The sequence below is a fragment of the Mirounga leonina genome, unplaced genomic scaffold (genome assembly GCF_011800145.1).
Source record: "Mirounga leonina isolate KUSES-001 unplaced genomic scaffold, KU_Mleo_1.0 Mir_174, whole genome shotgun sequence".
Classification (NCBI taxonomy): Eukaryota; Metazoa; Chordata; class Mammalia; order Carnivora; family Phocidae; genus Mirounga; species Mirounga leonina.
This window is the reverse complement of record NW_023270451.1, coordinates 3009031-3027391: the sequence shown is the minus strand read 5'-3', so window position 1 is coordinate 3027391 and position 18361 is coordinate 3009031. Positions and strand designations below refer to the sequence as shown.

General features: G+C 36.2%; 1 protein-coding gene across 1 annotated transcript in view; it reads right to left on the bottom strand.

The window, feature by feature from the left end:
- Window positions 1-6268: 6268 nt before the first annotated feature.
- The window catches only part of SYPL1 (synaptophysin like 1), a 24591-nt gene continuing 12498 nt past the window's right edge, over window positions 6269-18361 (bottom strand). Inside the window, exons 2-5 of the mRNA XM_035020373.1 lie at window positions 15903-16024; window positions 14454-14661; window positions 9327-9515; window positions 6269-7709 (exon numbers count right to left, since the gene is read on the bottom strand). Coding sequence (XP_034876264.1) covers window positions 7575-7709; window positions 9327-9515; window positions 14454-14661; window positions 15903-16024 — 654 coding nt within the window. The 3' untranslated portion in view covers window positions 6269-7574. The remainder of the gene's footprint in view (window positions 7710-9326; window positions 9516-14453; window positions 14662-15902; window positions 16025-18361) is intronic.

The window sequence follows — 18361 nt, the reverse complement described above, 5'->3', positions numbered from 1 at the left end:
GCAAGGGGCACAAAAGTCTTTATAGTCCTTATATGGGATAATGGCTTGAGATTCCTTTCGATAAATTACACACAAAGCTGGTTTTTCAGATCTGCCCAGGAGTAAAGGATCTGCAATGGTGCTTTTTGTCGACAGGAAGCAATGCTACTCAACCTTTAATATGCATGCAAATCATCAGAAGAATGTTAAAATGCAGATTCAGGTTCAGGCAGGAGGTCTGGAGTGGGGCCAGAGATTCTGCATTTCTTCTGGCTCCAAAGTGACCCTGATGGCTGCTAATCAGTGGATGAATCAGATGAAATATTTTCCTCTCTAAAAAAGGGATCCTGAAAAGCATGTCCTGTTTGAAAGTGATCTTCCCATGAAGGGAAGAAGCTTCAGCAGAACCAATGATGAATTTGTCACTTTGATCTCCTGGGATTATGATGATGGCTAATAGGATTGTTACAGGGAATCAAACTGTACCTTGGAATGGAAACATGAGATTGTTCATATCTACTAGTGTAAGTCAGTTTAGCATACAAGATTAATATGCATAAATATATTTCTGTATAAAAATATGATTACAATGGCATAAAAGTATTAACTACTGAGGGATAAATCTGACAAAACATGCAAGACTCTGTACACTGAAAACTACAAAACACTGTTGAGAGAAATTAAAGGCCTATAAAAATGGAGAGTTATACCATGTTCACAAGTCAAAGGCTCAATATAAGATGTTAGTTCTTTCTGAATTATTTATAGGCTTAACACAATTCCAATCAAAACCCCAGGAGGCATTTTTGTAGAAATTGAGCTGATTCTAACATTCATATGGAAACGCAAGACCTCTAACAGCCAAAACAACTTGGAAAAAAAAAAATTGCAGGACTCACACTACCTGATTTCAACACTTATAAAGTTACAGTAATCAAGACAGCATGGTATCAGCAACAAGACAGACAAATGGGTCAGTGAAACAGAATACAGTGCAATTGACACACATATATGGACAACTTTTTTTTTTTTTACAAAGGTGCAAAGGCAATTCAGTGAAGTAGGACAGCTTTTCAATGGTGCTGGAACCACTGGATACCCTTATGCCAAAAAAAAAAGTTAACTTTGATCAATACCATGCACACTTTATACTCAAAATGGACCACAGTCCAAAATGTAAAACCTAAAACTGCAAAACTTCTAGAGAAAAAAAAATACAAAATATTTATGACCTTGGGTTACACAAAGATTTCACAGATGCAACGCCAAAAGCACAATCCATAAGGAAAACACGATGCATTTGAATTCATCAAAATTAAAACCTTGTGGGGCACCTGGTTGGCACAGTCTATAGAGCATGCGACTCTAGACCTGAGGGTTGTGAGTTTGCGCCCCATGTTGGGTGTAGAGATTACTTAACAACAACAAAATCTTAAAAAAAAAACAAATTAAAAACTTGTGCTCTTTGAAAGACTGAGAATTAAATGACAAGTCCAATAATGGACTTGTGTCTAGACTATCTAAAGAAGTCTCAGAACTCAGTAAGAAAAACACAAATCAGTGGGCAAAAGATTTGAACAGATACTTAACTAAAGATATACAAATGGCACATAAGCACATGAAAAAATGGTCCACATCATTAGCCATTATGGAAATGCAAGTTAGAACCACAATGAGATCCACGCCCATTAGAATGGCTAAAATTAAAAGACTGACCATACTAAGTGTTGTTGAAGATGTGAAGTAACTCAACTCCCCCATACATTGCTGGTAAGAATTTAGAATGGTACAACCACTGTGGCATTTCTTTTTTTTTTTAAAGATTTTATATGTTTATTTGAGAGAGAATGAGAGAGAACACATGAAAGGGGATAGGGTCAGAGGACGAAGCAGACTCCCTGCCGAGCAGGGAGCCCAATGCGGGACTTGATCCAGGGACTCCAGGATCATGACCTGAGCCAAAGGCAGTGGCTTAACCAACTGAGCCACCCAGGCGCCCCACTGTGGCATTTCTTAAAAAGTTACACATAATCCTGCCATTTGATTCAGCTATCACACTCCTAGCTATTGACCCCTGAGAGGCATATGTCCATAAAAGGCCGTTTATGTGGACATTCATAGCAACTTCACTTGTATTAGCCTCAAAATGGAAAGAGCCCAAATATCTACCAGGTGAACATATACACCAATTGTGTACAATGGAACAACACTCAGCACTAAAAAGGAATGGGCTGTTGATATATGCAACATGGATCTCAAAATAATTATGCTAGGTGAAAGAAGTCCCACAAAAAGAATAAATACTGTATGAATGCATTTATATACAACTCTAGAAAATGCAAACTAACAAAGACAAAAATCCATGGCTGCTGGGAAATAAGTGGGATGGATGGTGAGAGAGCTTACCAAGGGTCATGAGAACATTTTGGATTTGACGTATATAGACTTATTATCTTGATGTGGTGACAGTTTCACACACATATAGACTTAGTAAATTGTATACTCTAGATATGCATTTATGGTACGTCGATTATACCTGAATGGAACTGTTTTTAAGAAACTATATTAACTATACTTTTCAAATTTGACTAGCAGGGTTTCACTTGTAATTACTATTTTTGTACAAGCAAAATCCAAATTGTAACAGTAAGAAACTGACTCTGATGGCAGTATTATAAAATATACCATGTAATAGCATTATCTTATTTTGATCAGTTTAACTAGTATTTTTTTTTAAGATTTTATTTATTTGAGAGAGAGAGCAAGCATGAGCTGGGGGGGGAAGGGGAGAAGGGTAGATGGAGAGGGAGAAGCAGGCTGCCCGCCGAGCAGGGAGCCCAATGCAGGGTTTGATCCCAGAGTCCTGGGATCATGACCTGAGCTGAAGGCTGTAGACACTTAACCGACTGAACCACCCAGGTGCCCTTTAACTGGTATTTTCAATTTGTCTGTTCCACAACATAAGAACTGTTGATATTGATCAAATTTTATATATTAATAGCATAACCAAGATATAAGATGGTATAAATTTGTGGCTAAGTTTGCTATCCTGAAACAAAATGGTAGCTGCTATATTTTCAAATGAACATATACTTTCTATTTTTCACAGATTTCAATGACAATCACCATGCAACTACAATTAGCAAAAGATAATAGGAGAAAAAAGGTTTAGTTTACAAACAAAACGAAGAAACAAAACTATTATTTATATATGGCATAATTTTCCACATAAATAATAGGAGAATCTACAAATTATTAAAATTAATGCGGCTTAGAAAGGTTACCATGCAGAAAATCAATAGATAAAAGTCAGAAGTCCTTAGATCAGCAATGAAAATGATAATTTGAATATAACTTAAATGTTACTATGTATAATAGTAACAAAGGCTACAAGGCACAAAGGTATAAATCTAAATCTTTATGTAGAAAATTATAACTTTGATGGACATGAAAGACCTAAATGGAGAGGTACACTGTGCTCATAAATACAAAGCCTCAGTATTATAAATATGATCATTTCCCCAAATTAATCTATTAATTGAATGCAATTCTTTTCAACTGAAGTCCCACAAAGTTTTTAGAAACTTGACCAGATGATCCTAAAATTTATACAAGAGTATAGGGCTCACAATAGCTAAGACAACTGAGTAAAAATAATGATGGTGCTATGGTACTTATCCTATCAGACAGCAGTTCTTACTGGGAAGTTACATATAATTAAAGAAAGATAGGGCTAGATATGGTGCTGGTATAGAGCTTATAGAGTTACAATTAATATGGAAAATTGACATATGACAGAGATGACTAAAGGATGAACTTTTATTTTTTAAGAGATTTATTTATTTGAGAGAGGATGCCTGTGCATGAGGGCGGGGGACAGAGGGAGAGGAAGTGAGCATGGAGCCTGATGTGGGGGGGCTCCATCCCAGGACCCTGAGATCACTACTTGGGCAGAAACCAAGAGTCAGATACTTAATCGACTGCAGGTGTCCCTTATTTATTAAGATTTATTTATTTACTTTAGAGAGAGAGAGTGAGAGGGAACACAAGTGGGGGAGGGGGAAGGAGGAGGGAGAGGGACAGAGAGAAAGAATACGCAAGCAGACTCCCCACTAAGCACGGAGCCCAAGGCAGGGCTTGATCCCAGGACCCTGAGATCATGACCTGAGGCAAAACCAAGAGCTGGCTGCTTAACTGACTGAGTCACCCAGGAGCCCCTAAAAGATGAACTTTTAAATAAAGGGTACTATGAGTATTGATAAATATAACAATATAAAATATAAAAATGTAAAAATTAGGTCCCTACCTCAAACTATATACAAAAACACACTGCCAATGGCTTAAAGACCTAAAAGTGAAAAACAGAGGTGAATATCTTTATGACACTGAGAATTTCTTAAGACACAAAAAGCACAAACCATGAAGAAAGTTAAATCAGGGTTAAGATAAACTTTTGTATGACAGAAATCATAAAGTGAAAATACAAGCCATGGACAGGGATTAGACATCTGCAATCTATATAAATATCAAGGAACTAGTATCCAGAATAAAGAGCTCCTCAATTCTACAGGAAAAAGAAACACCACAATAGAAAAACTGGCAAAAGATATAAACAGGCAATACAGACTAGGAGAACACTAAATGTCCAATAAATACAGAAGAAGATCACGAACCTCTCTAGGCATTAGAGAAATACAAAATAGAAACATACCAAAGACACTATTTCAAACCCATGAGATTGGCAATAGTCCAATAACATCAAGTCGCAAGAATATGCGCCAACAGGGACTCCCCCATACTGTTGGTGGGAGACTAAACTGGTACAGGCGCTTTACTGACCAATTTGTAATACCTAAGTTACAACCGAAAATGTGAATTATCTCACATTCCAACAGTTCCACTTCTAGTGATAAGTCCTAGAAGAGCCTTCACACATTTCACAAAAATGTTTATTTCGGTACTATCTTGTAATAGTGAAAGTGCAAACAAATCTAATTGTATTTCAGTAAGGAAAAGGCTGTATCTGTATCTGTAATGTTTTATTTCCTTAAAGTCAAAACCAACAAATCTGACACAAATAAAACAAAATGTTAGCATTTGTTCAATATAGTGGTGGGGGACTTGGTTATATTTTCTTGTACTTACCTATCTGAAATACTACACAGTTAAAAACGTTTAAATTAAGTGTGAAACATAAAGTACATCACAAGCACCACTGCCCTTAACGTTTACAGCCGGTTAAAAATTACTTTAAGGGTCCTTATCCAAATGGCCTGAATTCACAAAAACATTAGTAATGATGCTGTTTATAAATAATTCTCTGCAAACTATCACCTAGTAAGTCGAAGCTTTTATTTTTTTTAAAAAAGATTTAAGTAACCTCTATACCCAACGTGGGGCTCCAACTCACAACCCTGAGATCAAGAGTCGCACACTCTGTTGACTGAGCCAGCCAGGCACCCCGAAGCTTTTACTCCTTCTGTCCTGGAAAGTATCCTATAAATTGCTACCTGTGGTGTTGACTCAAAATCAGAATCAAAATTGGAAAGTGAAAGAGCAACAGAACAGACTCCTTCCTGGATTTGCTGTAATCTCAATAGCTATTTACTTTCAATGTCATTAACTTTATGTACAACTACCACCAACAGAAAAATAAATGCCCAAACATCCAGGACTCTGAGGAATATAAAGGGAGATCTATCTTGCCTTTCTGCTCAAGACCACCACATTCCCCTCTCCAGCTCTAGAGACTCCAGGCTAAGTCTACCTTAGACTTAGATGCTACCAAAAGTTAGTAATCATAGCCAACATCTATAAAGTACCTACTGCTGAACACGGTTCTAAGGACTTTACATTTACTAACTCAATTCATCCTCAAGAACACTCTTTGAGGTCAGTACTTATTCCTGTTTTTCAGATAAGCAAATTGAGGCACATGGAAGGTAAGTAATTTGCCTAAAGTTAATTGCTGGTACATGGTGAAGCCAAGATTCAAATTCAGGCAGTTTGGTTCCGGAGAATACACTCTTAATCAAGAACCTTTGCTGCCTAATGGACAGTCAATGAGAAAAGTTTATCACGAAAACTTAACCTTAAATTTGCAAATAAGCATTTTAAAAACAAGACTGAAAGAAAAAAGGATAGAACCAGGGTCTCCAAAGCATTTTTTTGTCTTTTATTTCTTGCCAAACACTTAAAAAATGATTCCTACTTTGGAAATCAATTCCATTTTGCATTGCTCCTGCCTTTAAGATAAAAGTTTCTTTGTAATATAATAATCAGTGCACTCTTTCTTTTAACTTCTTTATTAAGTTTGTTGCATAAAAGATATACATTCTCATACTGACAATTCTTGTCATGAACAAAAGCAACAAAAAAAAGGCAATAACAAGATGTACTTCCATATAAACAATCATGTGGTAAGAATAAGAAATCTGGCCCTGTACAACAAAAAGATTAGGAAGCAAAATGTGAATAACCCCTGTATTCAGAATATACCCAAATGTGCGTGCAAAGGCAGTGCACCCATAATACAGCTCACTTAAATTCCTGTTTATGATGCATAATTCCTTAATCATCCATTTGTGAAATAAGAATGAACATTAAGAAACATGAAATCCAAATTGCATTTATTTTCACAATATCAGTGCTACACTCAAAATAGCAACTTCATTGAATCTAAATGTTAAATGTCTCCAAAGTAAAAGGCAATCTTAATTTTTTTTTAACCCTATGAAAGGGTCTACAAAAACAGGTGGCTTATTTTATTCTACTTGCAAAGAGACGAGGTCTCAGCCTGCACTTAAGCAGGATGAGCAACAAAGGACAGCAAACAAATACCACTAAGAGTAATGCCCGTACATATCAAAATATCTAGCTGAACCATGTTCTTTCTACTTATACAGCAAGTCTATTAAACAACCAGCATAATGGAAGCTTACAGCTCATGCAACAGAATCACTAAATTAACTATACACCTATTAGAAATTTCCAAACCCCATTCCCAAAAGTTTTAGTACACCTATTAAGTACTGTAGGTCACTTAGAAAAACAGAAATAAAACATACAACCAGTCTTTGCAATGAAAAATTTTTCATAACATATAAACAATGTTCAGCTACAAATTCTGAACAAAGTATGTTTTTCTAAATATGATTTATGTAATCAAGGCTTTCTTAAACAAAGACAGGTCTTAGGTATATGATCTGTACAAACTTACAGTAGTGTATATTCCAAATAGAGATTTTTCTTCCTATTATGATATGAAAATGTAACTTTTTTCTGAGTGAAGATATATGTTAAGACTTAAGGTGTAAACACTTTGGAAGGCAAACAACTTAGTAAAGAAATAACCAGGCATTTAAAAATGTGTATCATCTCATAATAGGCCCCTGAATTTTCAAATTTACATGTGAGAATACATTTACATCTTAAATTTCTAGGAAAGGCACAGGCTTTATATAAAAAAGCAGCAAAATTTTAAACCCACCAATTTATTGAAAAAGCCATTACTTTTATTAGAAACAAATAATGCTTCTCAAGATGTTGGCAACAGGTCATAGTATAGACATATTTCATACAGTGTACTTCTCCCTTTATATTCCAGAAGGAGGTGGAATACCTCCTTGGCTGTGGGAAGCAGAAGTATTTGATGGACTGTGTAAACTGGTCTCCTTGTACACAAACCATGCATTTCCTCCCCAAAGTATCATATTCAGAAAGCCAAAGATCTAAGAAAGAGAAAAATAAAAATGAAAATCTAGTATCTACTTAAAAATTTATACTCACTTTAGTTTTCCTTTAAATATTTAACATTTCTAGGCAGTATACCATTATTTCAGTTAAAATGTAAACTACATATAAAGTAGAATAAAAAGGGAAGACTTTCCATTTCAGTGCCAAATGTGTATATATAATGACTTGCTCCCAATGAAATAAAGCTAAAATCTCTAAAACTGTAACATATAAAATTATGACTAAAAGAAAGCTTATCTTTGCATGCTCAACATTACCAAGAAGATGGGACTGAATTTGAGAAAAGTAAGTAAAACCCTATTATTACTTTGTAATTAGACTTTAGTGCTTTCAGGTGAAGAGGAACAGGAATCCATGCTTCCTTCTTGGGGGGGCTTTCACTTTTCTCCATCTGAATGGTTATAAACCACCCCGGGTATCTTTTCCTATTTCCCTTCTTTCTCCCCTACTACTTACTATCTCTCCTACTCCAACAGCTGCAGCCAGAAGAGAAAAGGAGTCACAAAAGAACTTTACATCACATCCTACATTAGTCAACATAAAAGAAATTAGTCTTCCCAGTTACAAATCTGACACAATAAAAGTCTCAGAGATGAATAAACTGAAGCTACCCTTTTTTTGTATTTTTTTTCCTCCAAATATAAGAACAACAGTGATTTATATGATGTAACACTGGGGTAAAGAGTTTGAGAGTAGTATCATATTACTGAAGGCCAAATGCTTTATATTTTTTGCATATGTGCATACAGAAACAACATTTCTGAGATTGTCCATCTCAGATCATGGTCAATATAAATGCAAAAAAAGACTAAATCACAAAGTTATAACACAAAAATCTGGCCAAATTGCTTTACAAGGCATGCTGACTTCATCCACTGGAAAAATATTTTCTTGAAAAGACAGAATGACTTCCTTAAACATAATATATGCAGTATATTAATAACATAGTAATACATTTATCTGTATTTTGGTAAAATAGACTAAATATTATTTAAAATTTATATATACCAATTTTTTTAGATCACTTAAGAAACCATAAAAGTACTACTTTCATAAACCCAGAGGAAGTCAGACCAGAGAATGGGCTCTAAGTCAGATCTGGTCCACACCTTGGCTTGCCAACTTACTAGCTGTGTTATCCTGAGCAAATTAAAGCACAAGCTACATTTTTTCCCAGCTGTAAAATGAAGATGATAATACTATATCCCACATTCCTCTTTGGGTTACTGGATAAGTTAAACAAGATGAGTGTAATGTAATGCCCTTAGCACAATGCCTGACACATAGTCTTTATAAATGTTAGTGACTACTATTAGTGCCTTTCGGGTAAAAGTCTTGCCTAGTCAATTTTAATGAAAAGAAAGACTCAATCACGATCTTGTTGAAACCTGTTAACAAGTAATAATTTTCCTGACAAACTTTTCTTCATTGTTATAAAGGTAAAGACTATCTGGTAGCTAGGGTTCTGATAGCTTAGTAAAAATGAAAACAATATACTCATCCAGAGATTTATTAAAAACTATTGCTTTCTTATATCACTAGTAAGGTTTTTCTAAGTGAAATAAAATATCTTATAAATACTGCATACGTACCACAGATACATTTAGGGATCCCATACTAGTCACAGAGCCAAAATAACACATCACGTCTTGATGATTACAAGGCTCAAGTTCCTTGACAATGCCTTGACCAGTAGCTACTTTAATATCTGTAAGAGCTTTAGCCCAGGCTGAAGTGCTCACCAACCACAGGAAAGCGGCAACAAGAGTAACAACAAAGTCCTAAAGCAAAAATAAGTATGAGTTAATAATGAAGAGTTAATTTAAAAATACTACACTTCAAATCCATGATGAAGGAACTGAGATCACATTGAACTCTATGGTACTGAGAAATGGCCTACATGACATACTTTATAAAAAAGGCCATAATCAGCACTGTACACATTGCTGTTTATCATCACTAGCACACTGCCTGAGCTACAGCAGTGAGCGAGACTCAATCATCTACTTAAGCAGTCTAAGATTTTGACACTAGAAATCAGTTTCACTTAGCCGTCACCACAGCCTCGACTTAAGCCACTCACTCCCAGGATCACACCTCAAACCCTGTTATCACCAATAACTCTATCCCCTCATAATCCCAGTTTCACTCCCCCTACTTCCCAGTATCATCTCTCTTTCCAGCACACACTCCTTCAGGCACCCCAACTTCAAAAATCCTTTGGCCCCACTGAGACCTACAATCTGATTTTACCACTTTTTTACTGTCTCTCAGCCTCACTCATGCTCTCATTTCCCCCTTAATTTTATTCTAAGGTCCTTTGTTACAACCCCTTGCACACACACAACTCCCTCACCTTCTTCTGCTTTCTCATACTATTCTGGCAAAACTCTAACTTCAGTTAAATCTAATTCCCCATGACTGGAAGGAATTAAAATAAAAAACTAAAACAAAATATCTAGTTGTCCATGATCTGGATAATGAAATGGTGAAAAGCACGCATCCAGAATGACTTGTTTCTTTTAAAATTCATGACCCTAAAATTTCAAGAATACTCATTATATTAAGGACAAAAAAAATAATAATCTCTCAAGACATCCTCTCACTAGTAATTTTCTACTACAGTCTTTGCTATTTATTACATTTCCAAGAATAGGACTAAAGTTTTAAATATTCTGGATAGTTTCTCATTGAGTAAGATGAAGAAAGAAAAAAATGTATTCTCTTTACTCAATCTATTCTGCTGGGGAACTAAAATTTTGTTAACTAGCTGGGCAACTAAAATTTTGTTAACTAGCGTTGGTTACAAAAATCTAACGAAGACTTTTTAAAGAATGCATTTGTATAATATAAAGTATAAGTCCCACGTTGTTTAGTTTTCCTTTAAATTAACCACAAAAGTGGGAATAATGTAAAATTTATATCTTTTAATGTTATGTATTCTTAGCATTCAGGTATGCCCAAAGCTATGAGTTCTTACACATCTGCAGCAAAAATCTCTGAAAGCTCAGAAATGGGTTTTGGAGCTTATAAGAGAAGTGGTTCCCCAACCCCTGCCCCCCAATAAATCTGATTGGTTTTTAATTACTTTTTCCAACCAGCTTTTAGTCATTTATTGAGACTAAACACCAGGAACCACTTATGACATATAGAAACTCTCCTATATATAGCTTGTCCACCAGGTCAAGACGGCAATGAATACATGCCTTGTGATCAGAGAACCAAAAACAATGACTAATTTTACAAAGATGGAGGTATTTGCATTTTGCATTTGAGCTTTCCGCTGCTCCTGGTATTCTTTTAAAAAAATGCAGATCAAAGAAAAAAGTACAGAAATATGGCTTCCATGTTTTGCACTGTGGGGGGGTACTCTCCTTTCACTTCTGCACTCGGTTGCACTTTTGCTGCAGGTATTTTCTAAACACTTGCTAGAAACACAATGCCTTCTGGAGAACTGATAAATAGTATAAGGTTATCACATCTTAAACAAGTTCTCTCTGGGCTGAAGTTCATAGCTTTGACCCATATATGTCAAATCCTTGTAATTTCCAGGTTTCTTCCTTCCAACTTCTTAATTAAAAAACACCCTGGTGTTTTTCTGATTATGCTCTTTAAATCTACTTTGCAGCTGGCATGACATTCTTATATTTCAAAAGCAGGGAACTTTTCTGAAAATGATGCACATAGTAACCTTAGGGTGAGGGGACGCAGGGGAAATGAGGGCCTCTGAAGATCATCTCTGTCCCACTCAGGGCTCTGTTTTTAGGGTGTGGCCCACCCGCAGTTCTGCAATGCACAACCGTAGCTGCCTCTGGCAGCCCTGCTCCCACCAATGAGTTGGGATAGGATTCATAACAGATTTTTAGGATTTGGGATACTTTATTTTTGTTTGGTTTCAGGTTTTTGGATATTTCTGATTCTCCACATGGCCTAGAACCCTTAAGTTCCTGCTATTTAAAACCAAAAAAATGCTACATTTACTTAAAAAGGGAAGTTGATTTTAAATGCCACAATTGAAATGCTCCTAGAAATACCTTAGTAGAGAATTGAGAACATTGCCAAAAAGGCATGTCCTCATTAACAGAGTACTTTAAAAAAAACAATGTCCTACTTGGCTATATTTTAAATTTGGGTATCTCAAGAAAACTTTTTTATATTTATATGGTTAAATTAAAAGTAGAATTCAAAATTTAATTTAGAAACCTGAATTTTTACAGACAAGAAGCATCCTTTATATATTATATCAACAACAAAAAAACATTTAAAGGGCTAGTTCTGGATTACCTCTCCATGACCACTAACCGATCACTCCAGAGATGGAAAATTTCTTTTGACTTTTGAATGATGCACCTAGATCAGTTTTATAGTTTTAACAGAAAAACCCTCTAAAATATAGATTTAGATGCTGCCTTAGAAAGTGTGATTTTTAATAGTTTACCAAACAAAATATGAAAAATAAAAGGCTCATTGCTAGAGTTAACTTAAAAGTTTGCTGGGATGGGGCGCCCAGGTGGCTCAGTCGTTAAGCGTCTGCCTTCGGCTCAGGTCACAATCCCAGGGTCCTGGGGTCAAGCCCCGCATCAGGGTCCCTGCTCCGCGGGAAGCCTGCTTCTCCCTCTCCCACTCCCCCTGCTTGTGTTCCTGCTCTCTCTGTCTCTGTCAAATCAATCAATCAATCAATCTATCTTTAAAAAAAAAAAGTTTGGGGTGCCTGGGTGGCTTAGTCGTTAAGCGGCTGCCTTCGGCTCAGGTCATGATCCCAGGGTCCTGGGATCGAGTCCCACATCCAGCTCCCTGTTTGGCGGGAAGCCTGCTTCTCCCTCTCCCACTCCCCCTGCTTGTGTTCCTGCTCTCGCTGTCTCTGTCAGGTAAATAAATAAAATCTTTAAAAAAAAAAAAAAAAGTTTGTTGGGAGAATGAGAAAATGGCAAGAACTGTCTTCATTTAGTATTTAAATTATAAAGAATTTTAACCAAAGACAGTATCTATATGATTATAATTCTTTTTTTTTTTTAAAGTAGGCTCCGTGGGGGGCTTGAACTCCCCTCCAATGCGGGGTTTGAACTCATGACCCTGAGATCAAGACCTGAGCTGAGATCAGGAGTTGGATGCTTAACTGACTGAGCCACCCAGCACTCCAGTTCCTTAAGATTTTATTTATTTGAGAGAGAGGGAGAAAGCACCAACGGTGCAGAGGGAGAGGGAGAACACTGAGTGGGGAGCCTGACATGGGGCTCGATCTCAGGACCCTGAGATCATGACCTGAGCTGGTGGCAGAGGCTTAACCGACTGGGCCACCCAGGCACCCCTCTACCGTTCCTTTTTAAGTAAGTCTTGGAAAGTCTACAGAAGTTACAGATTCTTAATATGTAATTCCTGTTGATTAAGCACTGCAAAATAAAATAGTTGATGTCTATCTGTTTGAAAGACATCTAAGAAAATATTTTATGAAAATGTCAGGTTTAAGAATCTCTTCTCAGAAACAAGAAACAAAATAAGTAAGAATTTTAGCAGGTGGTTTTATTCCTTACTTACCATTTGTATTCTTATGATCCAGGCAGCAAAAATTAAAAATAAATAATAAATAAAACCTGTTATCTTAATTAATAATTTCTTCATACCCAACTAGCCTTCCCTTTAAAGTAGCTTCACAAATAATCAGCAGATGACAGTGCTTTCTCAAGACATAAATGACCGGTATCTCAAAAGCACCTCTGTTCTCCCTTCAAGTCAATAACACTTAATACTGCCTTTGTAGTTATTCTTTTGTTGTGGACACCTAGCTTAAAACCATGGCTTATCTCTGCATTTGCACCAATAATCCAGAGGAGATTCTACTACCTAAATCTCAGATTATTTTTATTTCTAGCTCAGAAGACTTTGAAGCCAAGAAAGATGTTAGGACTTCAAATCCAAATCCTTTGTTGCCATCTCCAAGATTCAAAATTAGTTCATGAACATCACTAGTGAGAATTCTCTAATTCTTATAGAATTATCTGGGTCAGATTTTAAAGTAAAGAATTTAGTAATACAGACCGGGAGTTAGCAAACTTTTCCTGAAATGGGCCAGACAGTAAATATGTTTGGTCTCTCTCACAACTACTTAACTCTGCCACTGTAACATGAAAGCAGTTATAGACCGTATGGAAATGTTTGGGTATGGCTGTGTTCTAAAACAAAAGACCAAAAAACCAAGACTTTATTAAAAAACAAAACCAAAACACAATGAATCAGATTTGGCTTGTGGGCCATAGTTTGCTGATTTCCGATACTATTAAGCTCAATAAAACATTGCAAGAGACATAAAGGGGGTCTTTGAGAAAAGAGAAAAAAGGTAAGAAGTAAGAACACCATCATGAGACTACTAGTATGGTCAGCAATTCCTGAAATTAAAGGCATTAATTTCTACTTAATTTCTCTACTTGCAATCTAATATGCTCTATACGTTTGAGATCTTTCCAGGTTAAAGTAAGACTTAGAAACAGACAGACCTCTGTATTCCCTAGAGTATAGAGGAAGTGTTGCCAACTGGCTCAAAGAATTAGGTTCAATGTGACAACCAGAGAAAGCTCAACCTCATGGCAAACATAGATCAAAATATGTTTACCTGGTTTATGCCAAGAATTTTCATTTCCAGTTTAAGAAAATCTATATTTAACTCCAAATATAACATACACTTATACAAATGATTTTTGTACAAAAATAAAGTGTTTACTTACAATCATGGGAAGTTTTTGACTATCCCGATACAGGCTTGTATAACCAACATAGAGCAGAAGAGCAGCGATGCAGTACAGGAAGACAAAGACTGCAAACGTAACATAGAATTGTGCAGAAGAAGAGTAATCTCCGATAAGGACGTAACTTTTCCAATTTACATCACACACGTTTACATATGGATGTGTCTGAAATGATGCTTCATTCAACCTATTAAAAAAAGGCTCAAATAAATTTGTGAATTACTTGGACTCTCCCAATAGAGATAGAAATACGTAAGTAGAATACTGAAATGACATTTCAAAAAAACACTCCCCAAATATATTACATTTTCCTTTGGGGGAAAAAAAGGGGAACATTCAAATATTTAAATTAAAAATTTCCTAAGAAATGTACATGAATTATGCCTTGTAATTGGTTTACGATAGACTGAATATAGATTGCATTAAACACTTTAACATCCACATACTATCTCCCTGCAAGAAGAATTCAGCAGATTAAGCGCTGATACAAAACAGTCTGCGATCTGAGACATGATGTTCCATTGTAGGAGGCAGAGTATGTGTCACTAGCACCAGGAGAGCCAATCATGATTCACATTTTAGCCCTAGATTAATTAGTTGCTAACTTTAGACTGTTTTTAAATTTCCTTACCTATAAATTGCAAAAGCCCTTATCACTAAATGTGCCATAACAGTTCCTCATATAGGAACTTTATAAGAGAAGGGCTGGGAAATGGAGAGGCAATGATTCGTAACCAGGCTCCTGCTATCTGACATATTTTTAGTGTAAGGGTTTATTTATCATCAAAACAACCTTTAAAGGTAAGATTTCTAACTCAATGGATAGAAATTTCGCGTCCTAGAGAAGTCAGGTAAGTAGTACATGGAAGAAGATTTACACCATAGCTTAAACACAGAACATATTCAATAAACTTCAATAAACACTGAAGTTAAACAGAAAAATTCACAAAATATTCATTTTAGTCTAAGAAAATAAACACAAACTCCTCGCTTTAAATACATGTCTTAAAACGATATAAAGAAGCCTATTATTTAGTAATTGCAAATACACGAGAAAATTTGAATTTTCTGAAGCTGTGCTTGCTTCCACATCATGGCTTCACACACTAAGGTGATAGAACAGTCTCTGTTTTGTTTTTAAATTTTCAATTCACTGTGGGATGACAGAATACAAATGTCAAGGCAAGGTCATATAAAAATTTCTAAATGCTTAGTCTCGTTTTCTGTACTTAATTCATCACAGGCCAGGAACACAGTTTGCAGACAGACACTGGTCCATGTGCCACAGTCTGAGGAGCAATGATCACTTACAAACGAGCATGTGTGCACTTTAAAATTTTCTACCCTCCCAAATTGCTGGAAATCTTCAAGAGTCAATATGAAAGTAAAACGTTTTTAACCATAAAAACAAACAAATATATATCTTACCTGAATGGATAACCAAAAGCAGCTGTTATCGTTTTATTTTCAGTAACTTTAGGACAACTCACTTGAATTTCTGTTTTGCCGTTAAAACCTCCACAGGTGGCAAAAGCAAAGATAGAAGCAATCTATAAAAAGTGAGACCAAAAAAGGGGGAAGCAGCATTACTGTACCCAAAACATGGGTCATTAAAGCTTAAATACATTATTAAAAACTGGCTCACTAACATTCTAGAAATTCTTAGTTACAAATTAAACGCAGATGGTGAAAAACACTTAAAAAATTCATTTCCAACTGTCAACAAATGATTTTCTTTTCCCCTCAGTATAATACAGAAGCTAGTATACCAGCCCATATAATAATCCTTTTATTCATACTGCAGTGTACCTACTAAATATTTGTAAGAAATTCAGATGAAGTATTATTTATTAGTATCAAAATCAAAAGGGGTGATTTGGAGGTATTTTTAATGGTAACTGTTAAGCCAAGAGACTTGCGAAGAGGTAGCAAACACAGATGCTATTTCATGAGCTTGTATGACCTCATTTTTGAGTATTTCAATATTTCCAGGTCTCAAAAAGTCCTTGGAAATTTATTTTCCTGATCATGCATATACTTAAAAGAACACAATGTTCTCTCTCTCTCTCTTTTTTTTTAAAGATTTTATTTATTTATTTGAGAGAGAGACAATGAAAGAGAGAGCACGAGAGGGGGGAGGGTCAGAGGGAGAAGCAGACTCCCTGCCGAGCAGGGAGCCCGATGTGGGACTCGATCCAGGGACTCCAGGGTAATGACCTGAGCCAAAGGCAGTCGCTTAACCAACTGAGCCACCCAGGCGCCCACAATGTTCTCTTAAATGCTATATATAACAGGAAAAAAACGGAAGCATCCTACATGTTGATATGGAATCAAATAAACTGTAATTCACTCATAGGATGGAACATTATGCAGTCATTAAAATGCTGGTGAATATTTAATGATACTGAAAACATTCATTACATATAAAGTTTGTTTATGGGGTGCCTGGCTGGCTCAGTTGGTAGAGGATGCAACTCTTGATCTCAGGGTTGTGAGTTTGAGCCCCACTTTGCGGATAGAGTTTAATTTTTAAAAAGTTTGTTTACACATGCACTGTGCCATGTGTCTACGCCTATGCATATGATGCACACTACAAAAATACATCAAAATTTTAACAGTGGTCACCTCTGAACAGAAAATAAAGATAATTCCTTTTTCTATTTGTATCTTCTAAATTTTCTACAAAACGAAACAAACAAAAAAATCCCACATATGGTGTAGTGGCCAAAAGCTCAATCCTTCAGCAAATTCTAATAGCTCTATTTAAAAAAAACATATTTGGAATCTGATCATCACCATCACAACATCCTGATCCAAACCACCATTATTACCTCTTGCCTGAATTATACTCTAACAGCCTTATAGATAATCTTGCTTCTGTCCTTATCCCTCTTTCAGTCTACTGTCAATATATCAACCAGGGTGATCTTTTAGAAATAAAAGGCAGAAAACTTTATATCCTCTGCTCAAAATTCTCCAACGGCTTCTGAGTTCTCTCTGAATAAAAATCAAAGTTCATATAACAGTCTACAAGATCCTTTCTTCCCTTAATAATTCTGGTCACACACTGCTACTTTTCCCCTTGTCAAATCTCTTTACATAAAATGGTCTCTTTGCTATTCCTTAAAGGGGTAAACTTCTCCTACAGAGCCCTTGCACTGGCTACTCTCTCTGCCTGGAATACATGATTCATTTCCTACTTCACAGTTCCCTGTTCCAACAGGACTTTATCAGAGAGGCCTTTCCAATCACACTATATTAAATAATAATGCTCCAACCCCACAGTACTTCCTCCCTTTATTCATGCTGCTCTATTTTTCTACCACTGTAATTACCACTGCCTATTAGTACTCAAGTATCTGTCCGTTTTTCACTAGAATATAAACTCAAAGGCAGGGACTTTGTTTTGCTCAAGGTCACATTCATCTAGCAAATAGATAAAATTCAGTGAAGGTCTGATATCAAAGCCTGAACTGTTAAACACTGATATAATGCCTCTCACAGATTATTAATACAGGGCCTTGAATCACGCCATAACCAGGATCATAACTATCAAGAGGTTTTTTTTTTATTTCTGTAAAGAAGAGTTATACAAAAAAGGAATTTGGTTACAGATATGAAGAGTCTGAGGTAATGTCCAGCACACAGTTTGGAATCTTCAGTTAAGAGTTCACAGGTAGGGCGCCTGGGTGGCTCAGTTGGTTAAACGACTGCCTTCGGCTCAGGTCGTGATCCTGGAGTCCCGGGATCGAGTCCCACATCGGGGGGGGGGGGGTCCCTGCTCAGCGGGGGGTCTGCTTCTCCCTCTGACCCTCTTCCCTCTCGTGCTCTCTGTCTCTCATTCTCTCTCTCTCAAATAAATAAATAAAATCTTTAAAAAAAAAAAA